This window comes from Lonchura striata, chromosome 18, assembly GCF_050655825.1.
Source record: "Lonchura striata isolate lonStrDom1 chromosome 18, ASM5065582v1, whole genome shotgun sequence".
NCBI lineage: Eukaryota > Metazoa > Chordata > Aves > Passeriformes > Estrildidae > Lonchura > Lonchura striata.
Genome location: NC_140720.1, coordinates 12,073,993 through 12,087,270, shown reverse-complemented (window position 1 = coordinate 12,087,270; position 13,278 = coordinate 12,073,993). Strand labels below are relative to the sequence as shown.

At 52.0% G+C, this 13,278-nt stretch overlaps 1 protein-coding gene across 8 annotated transcripts in view; it reads left to right on the top strand.

Annotated features, from left to right (window-relative positions):
- The window catches only part of DNAH9 (dynein axonemal heavy chain 9), a 132,252-nt gene that overhangs the window by 24,411 nt on the left and 94,563 nt on the right, over positions 1 to 13,278 (top strand). For all 8 annotated transcript variants that reach the window (XR_014949346.1, XM_085556908.1, XM_085556909.1 and 5 more), the window contains exons 22-31: positions 894 to 1,020; positions 3,082 to 3,234; positions 4,565 to 4,690; positions 5,676 to 5,915; positions 6,833 to 6,993; positions 7,830 to 7,986; positions 9,042 to 9,146; positions 10,562 to 10,719; positions 11,041 to 11,179; positions 12,538 to 12,825. Coding sequence is in view for 7 of the 8 variants with exons in the window: in XM_085556908.1 (XP_085413034.1) it covers positions 894 to 1,020; positions 3,082 to 3,234; positions 4,565 to 4,690; positions 5,676 to 5,915; positions 6,833 to 6,993; positions 7,830 to 7,986; positions 9,042 to 9,146; positions 10,562 to 10,719; positions 11,041 to 11,179; positions 12,538 to 12,825 (1,654 nt within the window). In the remaining variant the exon portion in view is untranslated. The remainder of the gene's footprint in view (positions 1 to 893; positions 1,021 to 3,081; positions 3,235 to 4,564; positions 4,691 to 5,675; positions 5,916 to 6,832; positions 6,994 to 7,829; positions 7,987 to 9,041; positions 9,147 to 10,561; positions 10,720 to 11,040; positions 11,180 to 12,537; positions 12,826 to 13,278) is intronic.

The window sequence follows — 13,278 nt, the reverse complement described above, 5'->3', positions numbered from 1 at the left end:
GCTGCCCCTGGATCCCTGGCAGTGCCCAAGGCCAGGCTGGACAGGGCTGGAGCAGCTGGGGCAGTGGGAGGTGTCCCTGCCATGGCAGGGGTGGCACTGGGTGGATTTTAAGGTCTCCTTTCCAATCCAAACCCTTCTGGGATTCTGTTTGCAGCAGAGCCGAGCCCATTTAATTTACAAAACTGTCCCTGTGTACCCTTGAGACGAGGCACAACACAGCTCCCTGAGATAGGCCTGAGTGCCCTGGGATGGAGACACTTCTCACTTAACATATGAATCTGCTGAAAACCACTTCAAAGTCCATGCTAAGCTGTTGTGTCAGTAGCAGCTCTCCATTTCAAAGAAAGATTTGATTTTATTTTCAATCGAACAAGGCCAATGTTCCTCACAGAGAATGTTATTTAGCGACTTTGTAAGCTCAGCAGCAGTTTAGCATGTGAACACTGCAAGATTCATTTTAGATCGGAGCAAACAACTTTTCTTTCATGCTTTGCAAACACAAAAAGCTGAGCTGGATGGAATCAGACTTTAAAATGTGGCTCATTAGAATAAAAGCAGTTCTGGAAATGTTCATCCCAGTGGATGCCACCACCTGTGGCAGCTACGAGCTTGTCTAAAGCAATGGGTCAGACTGCAAACCTTTCCAACCTCTTCTTCCACTTGGGCTTCTGCTTTTTCATGAGGCTGCCCTGACTCTTGGGTGCTTGACCCCTGGAGTAGAGAGTGAGCTGTGAGTTCCCTTTGTGGATCTGTTCAGGGCTGTGGGAAGGAGCAGCCTGCAGCAGCTCCTGCCTGCCATTTCCCCATGGTGGCAAGAACCTGCCTGAAAAGGGCAGCACAAAGCATGGCAGGGTATTTGCCCACCTGTCCTGGCCTCTGCTTTGTCTCCCCAGGTTGTCTCTGTGCGAGAAGGCTTTGGCTGAATATTTGGACATGAAAAGGTTGGCTTTTCCCAGATTTTACTTCATTTCTTCTGCAGATTTACTGGATATTCTTTCCAACGGCACCAACCCACATCTGGTAAGGCTTGTGCTGCACCACCTTTGCATTTTCCAGCTGTCAGGAGGGTCACAGTGGAAGGTGTTGTCTGAGACTCTCCTTACTGTCCTTTCTGGAGTGATTTTCTCCCACCCAATGTGGATTAACAACTCCTTCACAGGTGATCTCCACCTGACAGGCAACCCTGCCCTGGCTGTTGTCTGATCTAGCCCTGGGGATGCTTGTGGCAGGTTCTGAGAGCACCTCCATGGGTTTTGTGCTATAAAAACAGTGGCTTTGCTCCTGCTGGGGTACAGTGAGGTTGTAGGAAAAGGGCTTCCTCAAGGGTCTCACCCAGAACTTGTTGCTGACCTTGGATCCCACCAAATAAAGAGCCCCAGGCTGGGCATTCCAGTGTGGGAGGGTTGAGCACTGGTGGCTTGTAGAGGGCTGATTTTTTTAGGCAGAAGAGGCAATTTCCAGGAAATTTCCTCTTCCTTCCTCCTGCAAAGCTTTTGGGAGGTCCTGATGGCAGAGCCTGCAGGACCTGAGCAGCTGGTGGTCAGGCAGTGGCTGTGGCCAGGTGGTGTCTGACCCTGCACTGGGGTTTTTGGGATGGGGTCTGAATGCCAGGTGTGGGGAATCCTCTCAAATACACCATTCCTCCTCCCAAATCCCCTAAAATACACATTCCTCCTCCAAAATCCCCCCAAATATACCATTCCTCCTCCCAGTTCCCCCCAATACACCATTCCTCCTCCCAAATGCCCCCAAATCCACCATTGCTCCTGCTGGCTGGGCAGGATTGCTGGATCATCCCAAGAAGGAGCTCGCAGTGACCCTCCTGTTGTAAGAAATGGGTTCCCAGTCCCCTTCCCCCATTGCCAGGGCTCAGAACCCTCTGTGCCCCGTGGGCAGAGTTCAGAGGGCTCAGTCCTGCAGGTGCTTTTCCATGTGGAGCTGCTGTCAGGGAGCCTTGCCTGGCATTGCCATGCCCTGTCCAGCCTGGTTTGGGAGGCATCACCAATCCTGAGGTTGGTGTGTGAACCAAATCAGCATATTCACAGCAAATGGAGCCTGTTGGGTGAGGAATCAATTCCTTATTCCTCCTTTCAGTAGTGAGCAATCTCAACCTCCTTAAGCTTTTCCTCCTTTTCAGCATTTGTGTCAGCATGTGAATGGGGCAGGCTTGGAAATGCTGCCGTTGCCACTAACCTTTAACTCTGCTTGGATCTGTTTGCTGCTGCTGGGTGATTTCAGCCCACAGAGTGTCATAAATACACAGCTGATTGATGCTTAAAATGGAGAGAGAGAGAGAACACAGGAAGCAGAGAAAAGCTGCCGTGTTGAAATGCTCCACGGAGTAAGGAGAAATTCCTGGTGCTTTCTGTTATTCAAAACTATTTGCAGTAAAATCAAAGTAAATGTCAGGCAGGATCATACACGGATACGCTCTCAGCCTTTCCACTGTACTTTCAAAGCCTGATAATTCCTAAAGGAGGATTAAATAGACAATGATATTATCCACTTGAACTGGTGCAGGTTCAGGCACGTTCTGGGCTCTGCTGGCAGAATTATCTCGAGTGCAGGAGCACAGCCAAGGCCCTGCAGGGTGGCCAGGGGCTGGGAGGGACAGTGGGGGTTGCTGAGCCTGCCCACATGCAGGTCAGAAACAGGATTCCATGGTTTGTGTAAGATTTGAAAGGATATGTGCTTGTCCTTGTGGGGAAGCTGAGTGTCCATTGCTTCTTGATCCACTTGGCACCTCCTGGGATTCGGCCAGGTAAGAAAGAAACAGATTTGGGCCCCTGCGGGACAGCTCCTGAGGAGGGGCTGGAATCCTCTGTGGGACAGGGAGTGAGAACTGGGCACACAGGCCGTAGGATGGATTGTAGGAGGGGACACACCAGGATCATCAAATCCAGCTCCTGAGGACAGCACGAGGCTCGTGTTGGCAGCATCCTGGCTGTGGGTGAGAAGAGGTGGTGCTGCCAAGACATCCAGGTCACTCTGTATGAGCAGGACTGTGGCTGCCACACCTCTGCTGCTCTCTGCTCTGCCTGCCCTGTCCTCCTCTCTTCATTTACACCATCCCTTTGGCAGGTGCAGCGTCACCTCTCCAAGCTCTTCGACAACTTGGCCAGGCTGGAATTCCAGGTGGACTCTGAGCAGAAGGCAACCAAGGTTGGCCTGGGAATGTACAGCAGAGAGGAGGAGTATGTCCAGTTCAGTGCACCCTGTGACTGCAGCGGGCAGGTGAGAGGGGGGACACCTTGTCTGGCCTGGTGGGACCTGCTCCCACCCCTTGGGTGGCCATCCCTGGCCAGGACCTTGCAGAGTTTCACTGCATGGGTGTTATGGTTTGGCACTGGTGCAGTGTTAGTGCTCTTATGAAAATGCACCTTCCCCACATGAGTGTTGTGAGATGTGGTTAGGAATTGAGTAGAGCAGGTTTGAGCTTAAAAATAAAGGAGAAAATTGTATTAACTTATAACTACACTAAAAGGGACGCATAGAATTCAGGATGAAAACTTCCTGAAACATTCTTCTTCCTGCTTAATTTTTACCCTTACACAGTGAGACACGATTTTGGGAGTTCTTTGCTTTTAAACCCCTGTGTTCTCAGAGGTGTGTCCATGCCTTCAGTGGTCACTCCAAGTGTCAGTATCCAAACCTGACCACTGACGGGTTTGACCACAACTTCCTGAGAAAATTCACTTCCATGTCAAACCATGGCAGTGAGAAAAGCTGGAAGAGCTGGTGTGGAACTGCATCCCTGCTTACAGCACAGCTCTAGTCCTGCTCTGGATGGGTCCTCACAGCCCAAGGTGTGAGGAAGGGCTGTGCCCTATTCTTTACTGGGCTTTTTCATGTTAATTCCTGAAAGATGTTATGAAGATTACTCTTACCCTCCCAGCTGGGAGGGGAGGCAGACTGAAAACAGATTAAATTATTCCACAGTACTTATGCAGGGATACCTTTGGAAAGAAAAGGGTTTTTCCCCAATTTTCCAAATCTTTCTTATTTCATAGGACGTGTTGAAGTACAAAATTTAAGAATCAAATTACTGCATTTTACAGCTTTTCTGTCTCTGTAGCTGCACTTTTCTCCGTGGAATGTTAAAGGAAGCTAAAGTAGGTAATACAAGCTCTGAACTCCCCAGTGATGGCACTTGGAATTTAAGCTCTCCTCTCAGTGAGGACTTTGCCTGTGAAATACCAAATTCAGCAGGAATTGTGTTCCCAGCATTCTCTTGCTGCTGGCAGATTGTGCTGCAATCCCACCGGTGACTCTGCCGTGGCCTGGAGCTGGAACATGCTGAGCTCAGTTGCTCCTCAGAGGAGCTCAGTGTGGTTCCTCCTCCAGCTGGGGCTCCCCAAAATCCTCCCTTGGTGTCTGGAAGGAGATGCTGACCCTGCAGGAGCAGAAATGGCTGAATCCCCCAGTCTGGAGGAGGCCTGAGGCTGGTTTGGCTGGAGAGCTGAGCTGCTTGTCCCCCTCATTGCTGAGGGCTGGCAGGCGTGCTCCTGAGACCATCCCAGGGGTGAGAAGCAGGAGAGTTCCTGGGATTTAACCCCTTCTGCAGGTGGAGGTGTGGCTCGGCCGCCTGCTGGACACCATGAGGGCCACGGTGAGGGATGGGATGAGCACGGCTGTGGCAGCCTACGAGGACAAGCCCAGGGACCAATGGCTCTTTGACCACCCTGCCCAGGTACTGCCCTGCTCTGCTGCCAGAGGGGTCTCTGCCTGGGGGTGGGAATGGTTCTGGCTGTGCTCTCCAGCGGGGAGAGGGAGGGTGGGATGCCTTAAGGAGCTGGAACAGAGGCTAGATGGAGCTAAGAGGAATAAAGTGGATATTTCTTGAAGTGCCTTCAAAGGCTGCACCCTGGGAGGACTGGAACCACAGTCCTGGCTCTGCCCAGATGGCTCCAAGGTGGAAGCAAAAGAGGGCTTGGCCATGAGATCTCCCATTTTGATAAGTTTTAGTCCATTTGCATACAGGAGTTAACTGTCCAATTAACAGCTTCAAATGATGAAGTTACATCCTCCTTGCTTGCTTGCCCACCTTCCTTTTTTCACGTTGTTCATGCTTTGGGTCTGAAGTTTGAAGAGATTGTCCTTGAGTTTCCAGCTAGAATGGGATTGTTTTGTCTCCACCACCCTGTGAAAAGACCCCAGTAACATTTAATAGAAAGGTAAAGCTGCACACCAGATAACAGAAAAACTTAAAAACCTAAGGTATCAGGTGAGTTCTCCTTTCTCCTGGCCACCTCCTGATGGTTTCCCAGGCTGAGCTCTGTGCTCTGACCAGAGCTCCAGGCAGGATGCAGCTCGGGGACTTGGGCAGTGGCTGCTGCAGCCCAGGGGTCACAGGAAGCCCCTGCCCCCAGTGGGGTGAGAGAACAAATTGATGGGGCCTGATGAGAGGAAGGAGCCCCTCGGGTGCCCCTCTGGCACCTTCCTTGTGTTCAGATGTGAGAAAGGGGCTCATTTACTGATGAGCAGCTGCTGGATGTGCCCGGGATGGGAATTCCAATGGATGTGAAATGGATCCCTGCTCTCCTTCCTGCTGTGATCCTGTATAACAACACTTCACGTCAGGCATGTTTCATCCCTGACCTCCCCATGGAAGAGGCACTCTCAGGTGTGAGGAATCCCCAGTGTTGCCCTGCTGTTGAGCCACTCTGTCTCCCCAGGTGGCTCTTTGCTGCACCCAGATCTGGTGGACAGCTGAGGTGGGCATGGCCTTCTCCAGGATGAAGGAAGGCTACGAGAAGGCCATGAAGGAGTACCACAAGAAGCAGGTGGCCCAGCTGAACACGCTGGTGACAATGCTGCTGGGGCAGCTCTCCAGGGGTGACAGGCAGAAGATCATGACCATCTGCACCATCGACGTGCACGCGCGCGACGTGGTGGCCAAGATGATAGCACAGAAGGTCGGTGTTCCCAGCTCAGTGTGAGCTGTGCTGGGCATTGAAGGGGAGATCGTGGAGGGACAGGCCAGGGACAGGCACTGCGAGCTCTGCCTGCCTCAGCAGGGCCACAAAAAAAAAGCATTTGGGGTTTTTTCTCTGTAGCTTTCTTGCTCCAGTGTGGGCCCACAGGGAATCCCTTGGGATTTTTCCACCACTCCCACACCACTGCTCTGTCATCACAAACTCCCAGAATGGGTTGGGGTGGAAGGGACCTTAAAGCTCTTTTCATTCCAACCCCCTGCCATGGGCAGGGACACCTTCTGCCATCTCAGGGTGCTCCAAGCCCCGTCCAGCCTGGCCTTTGGCTCTGATGACTTCTGGACCCCAGCTGGGAGTTCTGGCAGGAGTGGGGGCAGGAGCTGGGTGTTCCTCTGCTCCAGAGGTTTTCCAGATACCTTCTGTCCCATCTGGGGTGCCAGAACTGATGCCTAGAGAGGCTGAACTGGAACAGAGACTAGACAGAGCTAGAAAAGTAAAGAAGGGATTTATTTAAAGATCTTTAAAGGACACACCTTGGGCAGTGCAAGAGCCTGGCCATGGCGACACCCAAGGTGGATCGAAGATGGATCCCAGCTCGAAATGGGTGTCGGAGTCAGATTTGGGTCTGTACCTCTGATTCCCAGAGCTCTCAATAAAAGCACCTGCATGGAATCACATCCCATGATTATGTTTATTCCTAAACAATCTAAATTTAATGATTAACATCTAAGTTATATAAGGATAGAATATAAAATATGTTCAGCTCGAAAGCCGTGTCGGAGTCAGATTTGGGGCTGCACCCCTGATTCCCAGAGCTCTCAGTGAAGGCACCTGCAGATAACCATGTCCTGTGATGGTGTGTGTTTGAGAACGCTGACGTGTTGAGCTCCCCTCTGCAGGTGGACAGCGGCCAGGCCTTCGTGTGGCTGGCGCAGCTGCGGCACCGCTGGTCGGACGAGGAGCGGCACTGCTGGGCCGACATCTGCGACGCGCGGTTCCGCTACTGCTACGAGTACCTGGGCAACACGCCCCGCCTCGTCATCACCCCCCTGACCGACCGGTGAGGCCTCCCGGGCCGCCCCACGGCACGGCCAGGCAGAGCTCAGGCAGTAAAAACTGGTTATGTTTGTTGAAGGGCCTTCAGGTTCATTTTGGGCAGGCAAAGCCCCGCCCGGGGGCTACATGCAAAATGGACAATGGGTCAGGGGTTTCACACTTCTATAAGTTTGCTCCATTCAAGTAAGGAAGATCTTTCAGAAAAGCTGACTTTTCCTCACCATGCCCAAGGTCACTGAGTGTGACAGTCTAAAGAGAGCAGAGCCTGGAGTGTAGGGCTTGGGCAGACCCCAGTGGGAGATGAGGATCTCTTGGATTTGAGGAGCAGCTGGGGGACTTTCCTGGAGGAAAGGAGGCTCAGGAGGGACCTTCTCACTCTCTGCAAGTCCCTGACAGAAGTGGGCAGCCAGGTGGGTGTCAGGCTGTGCTCCCAGGGAACAAGGCATCAAATTGCACCAGGGGATGTTCAGATTGGCTATTAGGAAAAACTTCTTCACTGGAAGTGTTGTCAAACCCTGGCACAGGCTGCCCAGGGCAGTGGTGGAATCACCATCCCTGAAGTTGTTCAAAAGCCACGCGGATGTGGCACTGAAGGACATGGTTTAGTGGTGAGCAAGGTGCTGGTGACTGCATGTGATGATCTTAGAGGTCTTTCCCGACCCTTCTGATTGTGTGGCACACCGGAGAAGTCCCAGCAGGGCAGAGGTGGTCGTTCATGCCCACCAGGATTTCCAGCTTGGCCGTGCCCCCGCAGAGCTGTCCAGAGGAGCTCTGCAGAGCGCACTGCAGTGACCTGTGGCACGGCTCAGTCTCTGTCCCCTTTTCCCTCGTCCTGTGCAGGTGCTACATCACCCTGACCCAGTCCCTGCACCTGACCATGAGCGGGGCCCCGGCGGGCCCGGCTGGCACCGGCAAGACGGAGACCACCAAGGACTTGGGCCGTGCCCTGGGCATCATGGTGTACGTGTTCAACTGCTCCGAGCAGATGGACTACAAGGTGCTGCTCCCCCCGAGCTGGGGCTGCTCAGGGCCCTGGGACCTGCAGGCTGGGACTTACCTGATGCTGTTCAGGCAGGATGGGAATGAAGAGACTGAGTCAGAAGACTGAGAGAGTGAAACTCTGATTTATTTCAAAATGCAGTGCTCTTTATACAGAGCTTCATCCAGGCTGATTCCATTGGTCCTGAAGTGAAAGCAATCTACACCATTGGTGCAGAGTGCTTGACACACAGTGATAGAACTTAAATATAAAAAATGTGAACAATGAGATAAAACCCTTATTTACATTTCCAACAGATTTCCAGGCTTCTGTCTGGCTAGAAACTTTCCATTTTTCTCTTTGGCTGAATCTGAGACCTACAGTTACCCAGCTGGGCTTGCTCTGATCCATCCCCTCTCCTCTCTGCCTCCCTTCCTGCTGAACAGCTTCTCCTCATCCTCCTTTTCACCTCTGAGCCTTGCACAAGGTTCTTGAGGAGGAGGAGAGCCGAGCTGTGCTCTCTGCCCTGCTCCACCTTGCCCTGCCCTTCTGGAGTTAGGTTGTCCATGAAATTCTCCACAAATTCAGTGGAGACCAAGGCTGTGCTGATCCATTCCCTCTTTCCAGACCCACAGGGTGCCTGTCCCAGGCATGGGGAGGGAGCTCTCCTGGCTTCCTGGGATCCTTTTCTGGGACAAGGCCAGCTCTGGTCACGGGGCTGATCCCTGTGCCCTCCAGGGGCAGTGGGTTTGGTGGCCTTGGACCATATTTTATCCAGCTGAGGTCTCTCATGGACGTGGGGCCATCACTAACTCAGCCCAGGTGACCTTTGGATGGAACCAGAGTGCAGAGATGTCGAGAGAGTGCAATTAGCAAATCAAGTGGCAAACTGTGAAGAGCTATAAATATTATAATTGAGTTGTGCCTGCTGCTCCCGTGCACTTTTCTAAATACCCACAATAGTCTGTAAATTGCTATAAATAAACAGGCAGGGAAATCAAATCTATTTTTTGCTGGAGTTGATTCCGTTTGTGATTTCACTTTTGTAATTTTATTTTTTTTTTTCTTTTCAGTCTTGTGGGAATATTTACAAAGGCCTTTCCCAGACAGGAGCCTGGGGCTGTTTTGATGAATTTAACAGGATCTCAGTTGAGGTGCTTTCTGTGGTTGCTGTACAGGTAAGTGGAGAAAAGCTTGTGGATAAATACAAGCCAGCCTTCCTTCCCTTCCCTCCCTCCCTCCTACAGGGCCAGAACAGAAGTGTTTGAGTCTTGGGGAACTTCAGTGCTGAAAATGGAGTTGCCAAAATATCAGAGTTCTTCTGGTCCCAAATGTCAGCTGTCAATGCAGGTTTTGGGATCCCAGTGTTTGACTGAGGTGCTGAATTATTTCTAGACCCACTTTGAGGCTTGGCATTGCAGAAATTAAGGTTTAGAGCCCAGAAGTTTCTACACTTCTGTAAGTGTCTAGGTCAAAGGAATTGTTCTGAACCCCTCCAGGAACTCCTGACTCTCATCTCTCTTTGTCTCATCGTTGTACCTCCTGTGATGTCCCAAAGAAATCCCAGGCAGGTGCAGCTGTTTGTGTGTCCTTCCCTCTCCATTCCCCTTCCCCTTCCATCAGGTTCCAGCTTAAAGTTGTCACTGAAAAACGTCTTTGAGGACCTTAAAATAAAAGGGGAAGCTGAACAAAAGAAGCCCAGCTATGACTCAGCTGCTAATGATTGCCTGGCTCCTGTCGGAGCGTGGTGTCTGAGCGAGCAGGGCTGTCACTCCATCATCGCCTCTGCTGCTATTAGAGGGTAACCATGGTGATGGTTAATTGGCTGCCTGAGTCACCAGCTCCTTCGGAGTGGGTCCTTACACTGAGAAACTCCCTTAATTGCTGTGCTTTAAGGTGGCAAAGGGTGAGCTGAGGGCAGAGATCCTCCCTCGATGGAGCTATCCAGGAGGAGAGCTGGCTGCAGGGAGCTGCTCCCTTGGGAAGTGGGGAAGGAGGGACTGGCACTGGGGTGCTCTGCCTGTGTTTGCTGTTTGGGAAAGCGTTTTATACAGAAAGAGTGATAAATCCTGGAATAGCTGCCCAGGGAGGTGGTGGAGTCACCATCCCTGGGTGTGTTTAAAACAATATTGGACGTGGCGCTGGGTGCCAGGGTTTAGTTGAGGTGTTGGAGCTGGGTTGGACTCGATCTGAAAGGTCTCTTCCAACCCAGGGATTTTGTGATTTTGGGAATGGAAGGTGGGCAGCAAGGTGCTCTGGCTGTAATGGACTCTCTCTCTTTGGAAAGTGGGGGATGAGAAGAACAAAGCTACAATCAGAAAAGTAGAAAAGACCAGCCAAGTGTCATATGAAGCTAACTCTTGGAACTCTCTTCAGTTTGACTGTCCAGTGTCTTCAGCCCTTTCTGTTTTGTCAGAGTTCTCTCTGTGCTGAGAGACACAGATTAACCCCAAAAGTGTAGAAAGCTTTATATGGTCAGTAAAGACCCAGACCAGAGCAGTGATAATCCCCAGTCGCCATAGGCCGAGTGTAGGAAGGGCAGCAGTGCTCTCTGGGGTTTTTCACACCTGAACACCAGCACCTTGGTTCCCAGGTGAAGAGCGTGCAGGATGCCATCCGGGAGAAGAAGAAATCCTTCAATTTTCTTGGAGAAGACATTAACTTAGTCCCCTCAGTTGGGATTTTCATCACCATGAACCCTGGTTATGCAGGACGAACTGAGCTACCTGAGAATTTAAAAGCTCTCTTCAGGTGAGTTGAGGTCAGGTTTACCTGTGTAATAAAACTGGCAGAAATTCTCTTTTGGAACATCCAGGCTTCATTTTTTTGGGAAATTCACTCACATTGGGGATGCACAGATGGTTTCAGCCTTGTGCACCGAGCCTGGATCAGGGAATGCACAGGGAGGACAAGGGAGCTCTGTCCTGTGCCATGGGAAAGGCAGTGTGGGCAGACTGGGAGAGTCTCCAGTGGCTCACTGGAGAGGACCTGCAAGATAAAGCTACAAATCCACTGCCCTCGAGCTCTGCAGTCAACACTTGCTCTGCAATCCTTTCCTGCCTGTCTCCCTAGGCCCTGTGCCATGGTGGTGCCAGACTTTGAGCTGATCTGTGAGATCATGTTGGTGGCTGAGGGCTTCCTCCAGGCCCGGGCCTTAGCCAGGAAATTCATCACGCTCTACCAACTCTGCAAGGAGCTCCTGTCCAAGCAGGTGAGCCCTCTGCTGTGCTCTGGATCCCCAAAATCAGGGATGTGACACCCTGCTCTGGATCCCCAAAATCAGGGATGTGACACCCTGCTCTAGATCCCCCAAATCAGGGATGTTACACTGCTCTAGATCCCCCAAAATCAGGGATGTGGCACCCTGCTCTGGATCCCCAAAATCAGGGATGTGACACCCTGCTCTAGATCCCCCAAAATCAGGGATGTGACTCTGCTCTGGATCCCCCAAAATCAGGGATGTGACTCTCTGCCATGGACCTCCACAGCTGAAGCTTCACAGCTTTTAGTCCTGCCTTTGTGGCAGCTGCTGGGAGAAGGGAGGGTTTGATTTGTGATCACCCGAGCAATGACATTTTCAAACTGCTCTCCTGGAGGATCTGCATGAACAGATTTGACCAACTGCATTAGTGAGGGAGATTTTTCAAAAAGCCTCAAATGCCACCATGACTGGGGCAGTATCCAGTGACCCTTGGCTTTCCAGTCTCTTAGTTCCTATTGATTCTCCTGCCTGCAAGGAGTTCATGATCACTGTTCCTCTCTTAGTCCAACTAAATGCTTCTCTGTCATGTCAAGTGTTGACCAGGTAAGGTCACCTGCAGTGCAAGACTCTGGTTAATCAAATTTTAACTTGGCATTGTCTGCATAGATCAGAGCTGGGGTGAGCTGAATCAGGACTCCAGATGGAAATCCTGATCTTGGCTGTGCCAGCATGAGCTTGGATGGGTTTCTGCCTTGACACAAAAACTTTGTGCTGTGCAGTGGAGGCCCTGTGGGAGCTTTGGCCTCGCACACAAAGCAGTCAAGATGTTGGGCTGTGTTCTGCAGGGTCTCAATGGAGCACAAATAGAAGGACTTGCTAGTTGGCTTGAAAGTTCCTCTCCTGCCTCTTTAGGATTCCTTTCCAGCAGTGTCCTCCCTGCCCCTGCTTGTGGGCTGTCCCCAGGGCCAGATGTCCCTGGTAACCTGGCGATGGAGAAATTTGGGCGTCTGAGGCCTCAGAATGGATTAACAAGCCTTCCACCTCAGTAGCTCCTGCAGATCCAGGGCTGTGGCAGGCCTTGCTTAACCTGCACAAAGGCCAAGGGTTTAGGGGAAAAAATTGCTTAGGTGTGCAGAGTGCAAGCTCTGAGCCCATGTGATGGCATGAACAGCTGAATTATTTGAGTCCTTAGTGCTCTCCCTGGTGGGAAGCTCACCTTCTGAAATGGAGACTCGGGCCACAACACAAATAATGAGTTTGGCTGCGTTTCCATTGCTGCCTGCTCTGGCAGCTGGGACTGCTGGTTTTTAGCCCTGCCTAGGCATAAACTCACCCCTGTTTTTGCTTCCTTCCTCCCCCTCCTGCAGGACCACTACGACTGGGGTCTGCGGGCCATCAAGTCGGTGCTGGTGGTGGCCGGCTCCCTGAAGCGCGCGGACCCCGAGCGGCCCGAGGAGCAGGTCCTGATGCGCTCCCTCCGCGACTTTAACATCCCCAAAATCGTGACAGACGACGTGCCAGTGTTCATGGGGCTGGTTGGGGACCTGTTCCCTGCGCTGGACGTGCCTCGGAAGCGCGACCTGGCTTTCGAGGCCGTGGTGAGGGAGGCTGTGCTGGAGCTGCGGCTGCAGCCCGAGGACAACTTCGTGCTCAAAGTAAGGCCAAGGGGTATTCTGCTCTACCTGCAGCATCATCAGCTCAGATGGATTTTCTCAACCTCCTTTGCTTCTTCAAAGAGGGCTCTGCACAGTCACAGAATCCAAGAATGGTTTGGGTTGGAAGGGACCTTAAAGCTCAGCTCGTTCCACCCTCTGCCATGGGCAGGGACAATTTCCACTATCCCAGAGTGCTCCCAAGCCCTGTCCACCTTGTCTTGGACACTTCCAGGGATGGGGCAGCCACAATATTCCCCTTGCAGACAGACTTTGATGGAGCACAGTCAGCTGTGCTGGGTCTGAGTGCTCCTAAATCCAGCTCTGCCCCTTCCCTGGATTTACAGACTGACTCTTGTGCACGTGCAGAGCCTCCTTGGCTGGTGGCTGTCACATGGCTGGAGGTTTGCCTGTCTGCTCAGGATTTCACTATTGTGGTTAGAGTGGTCAGACCAA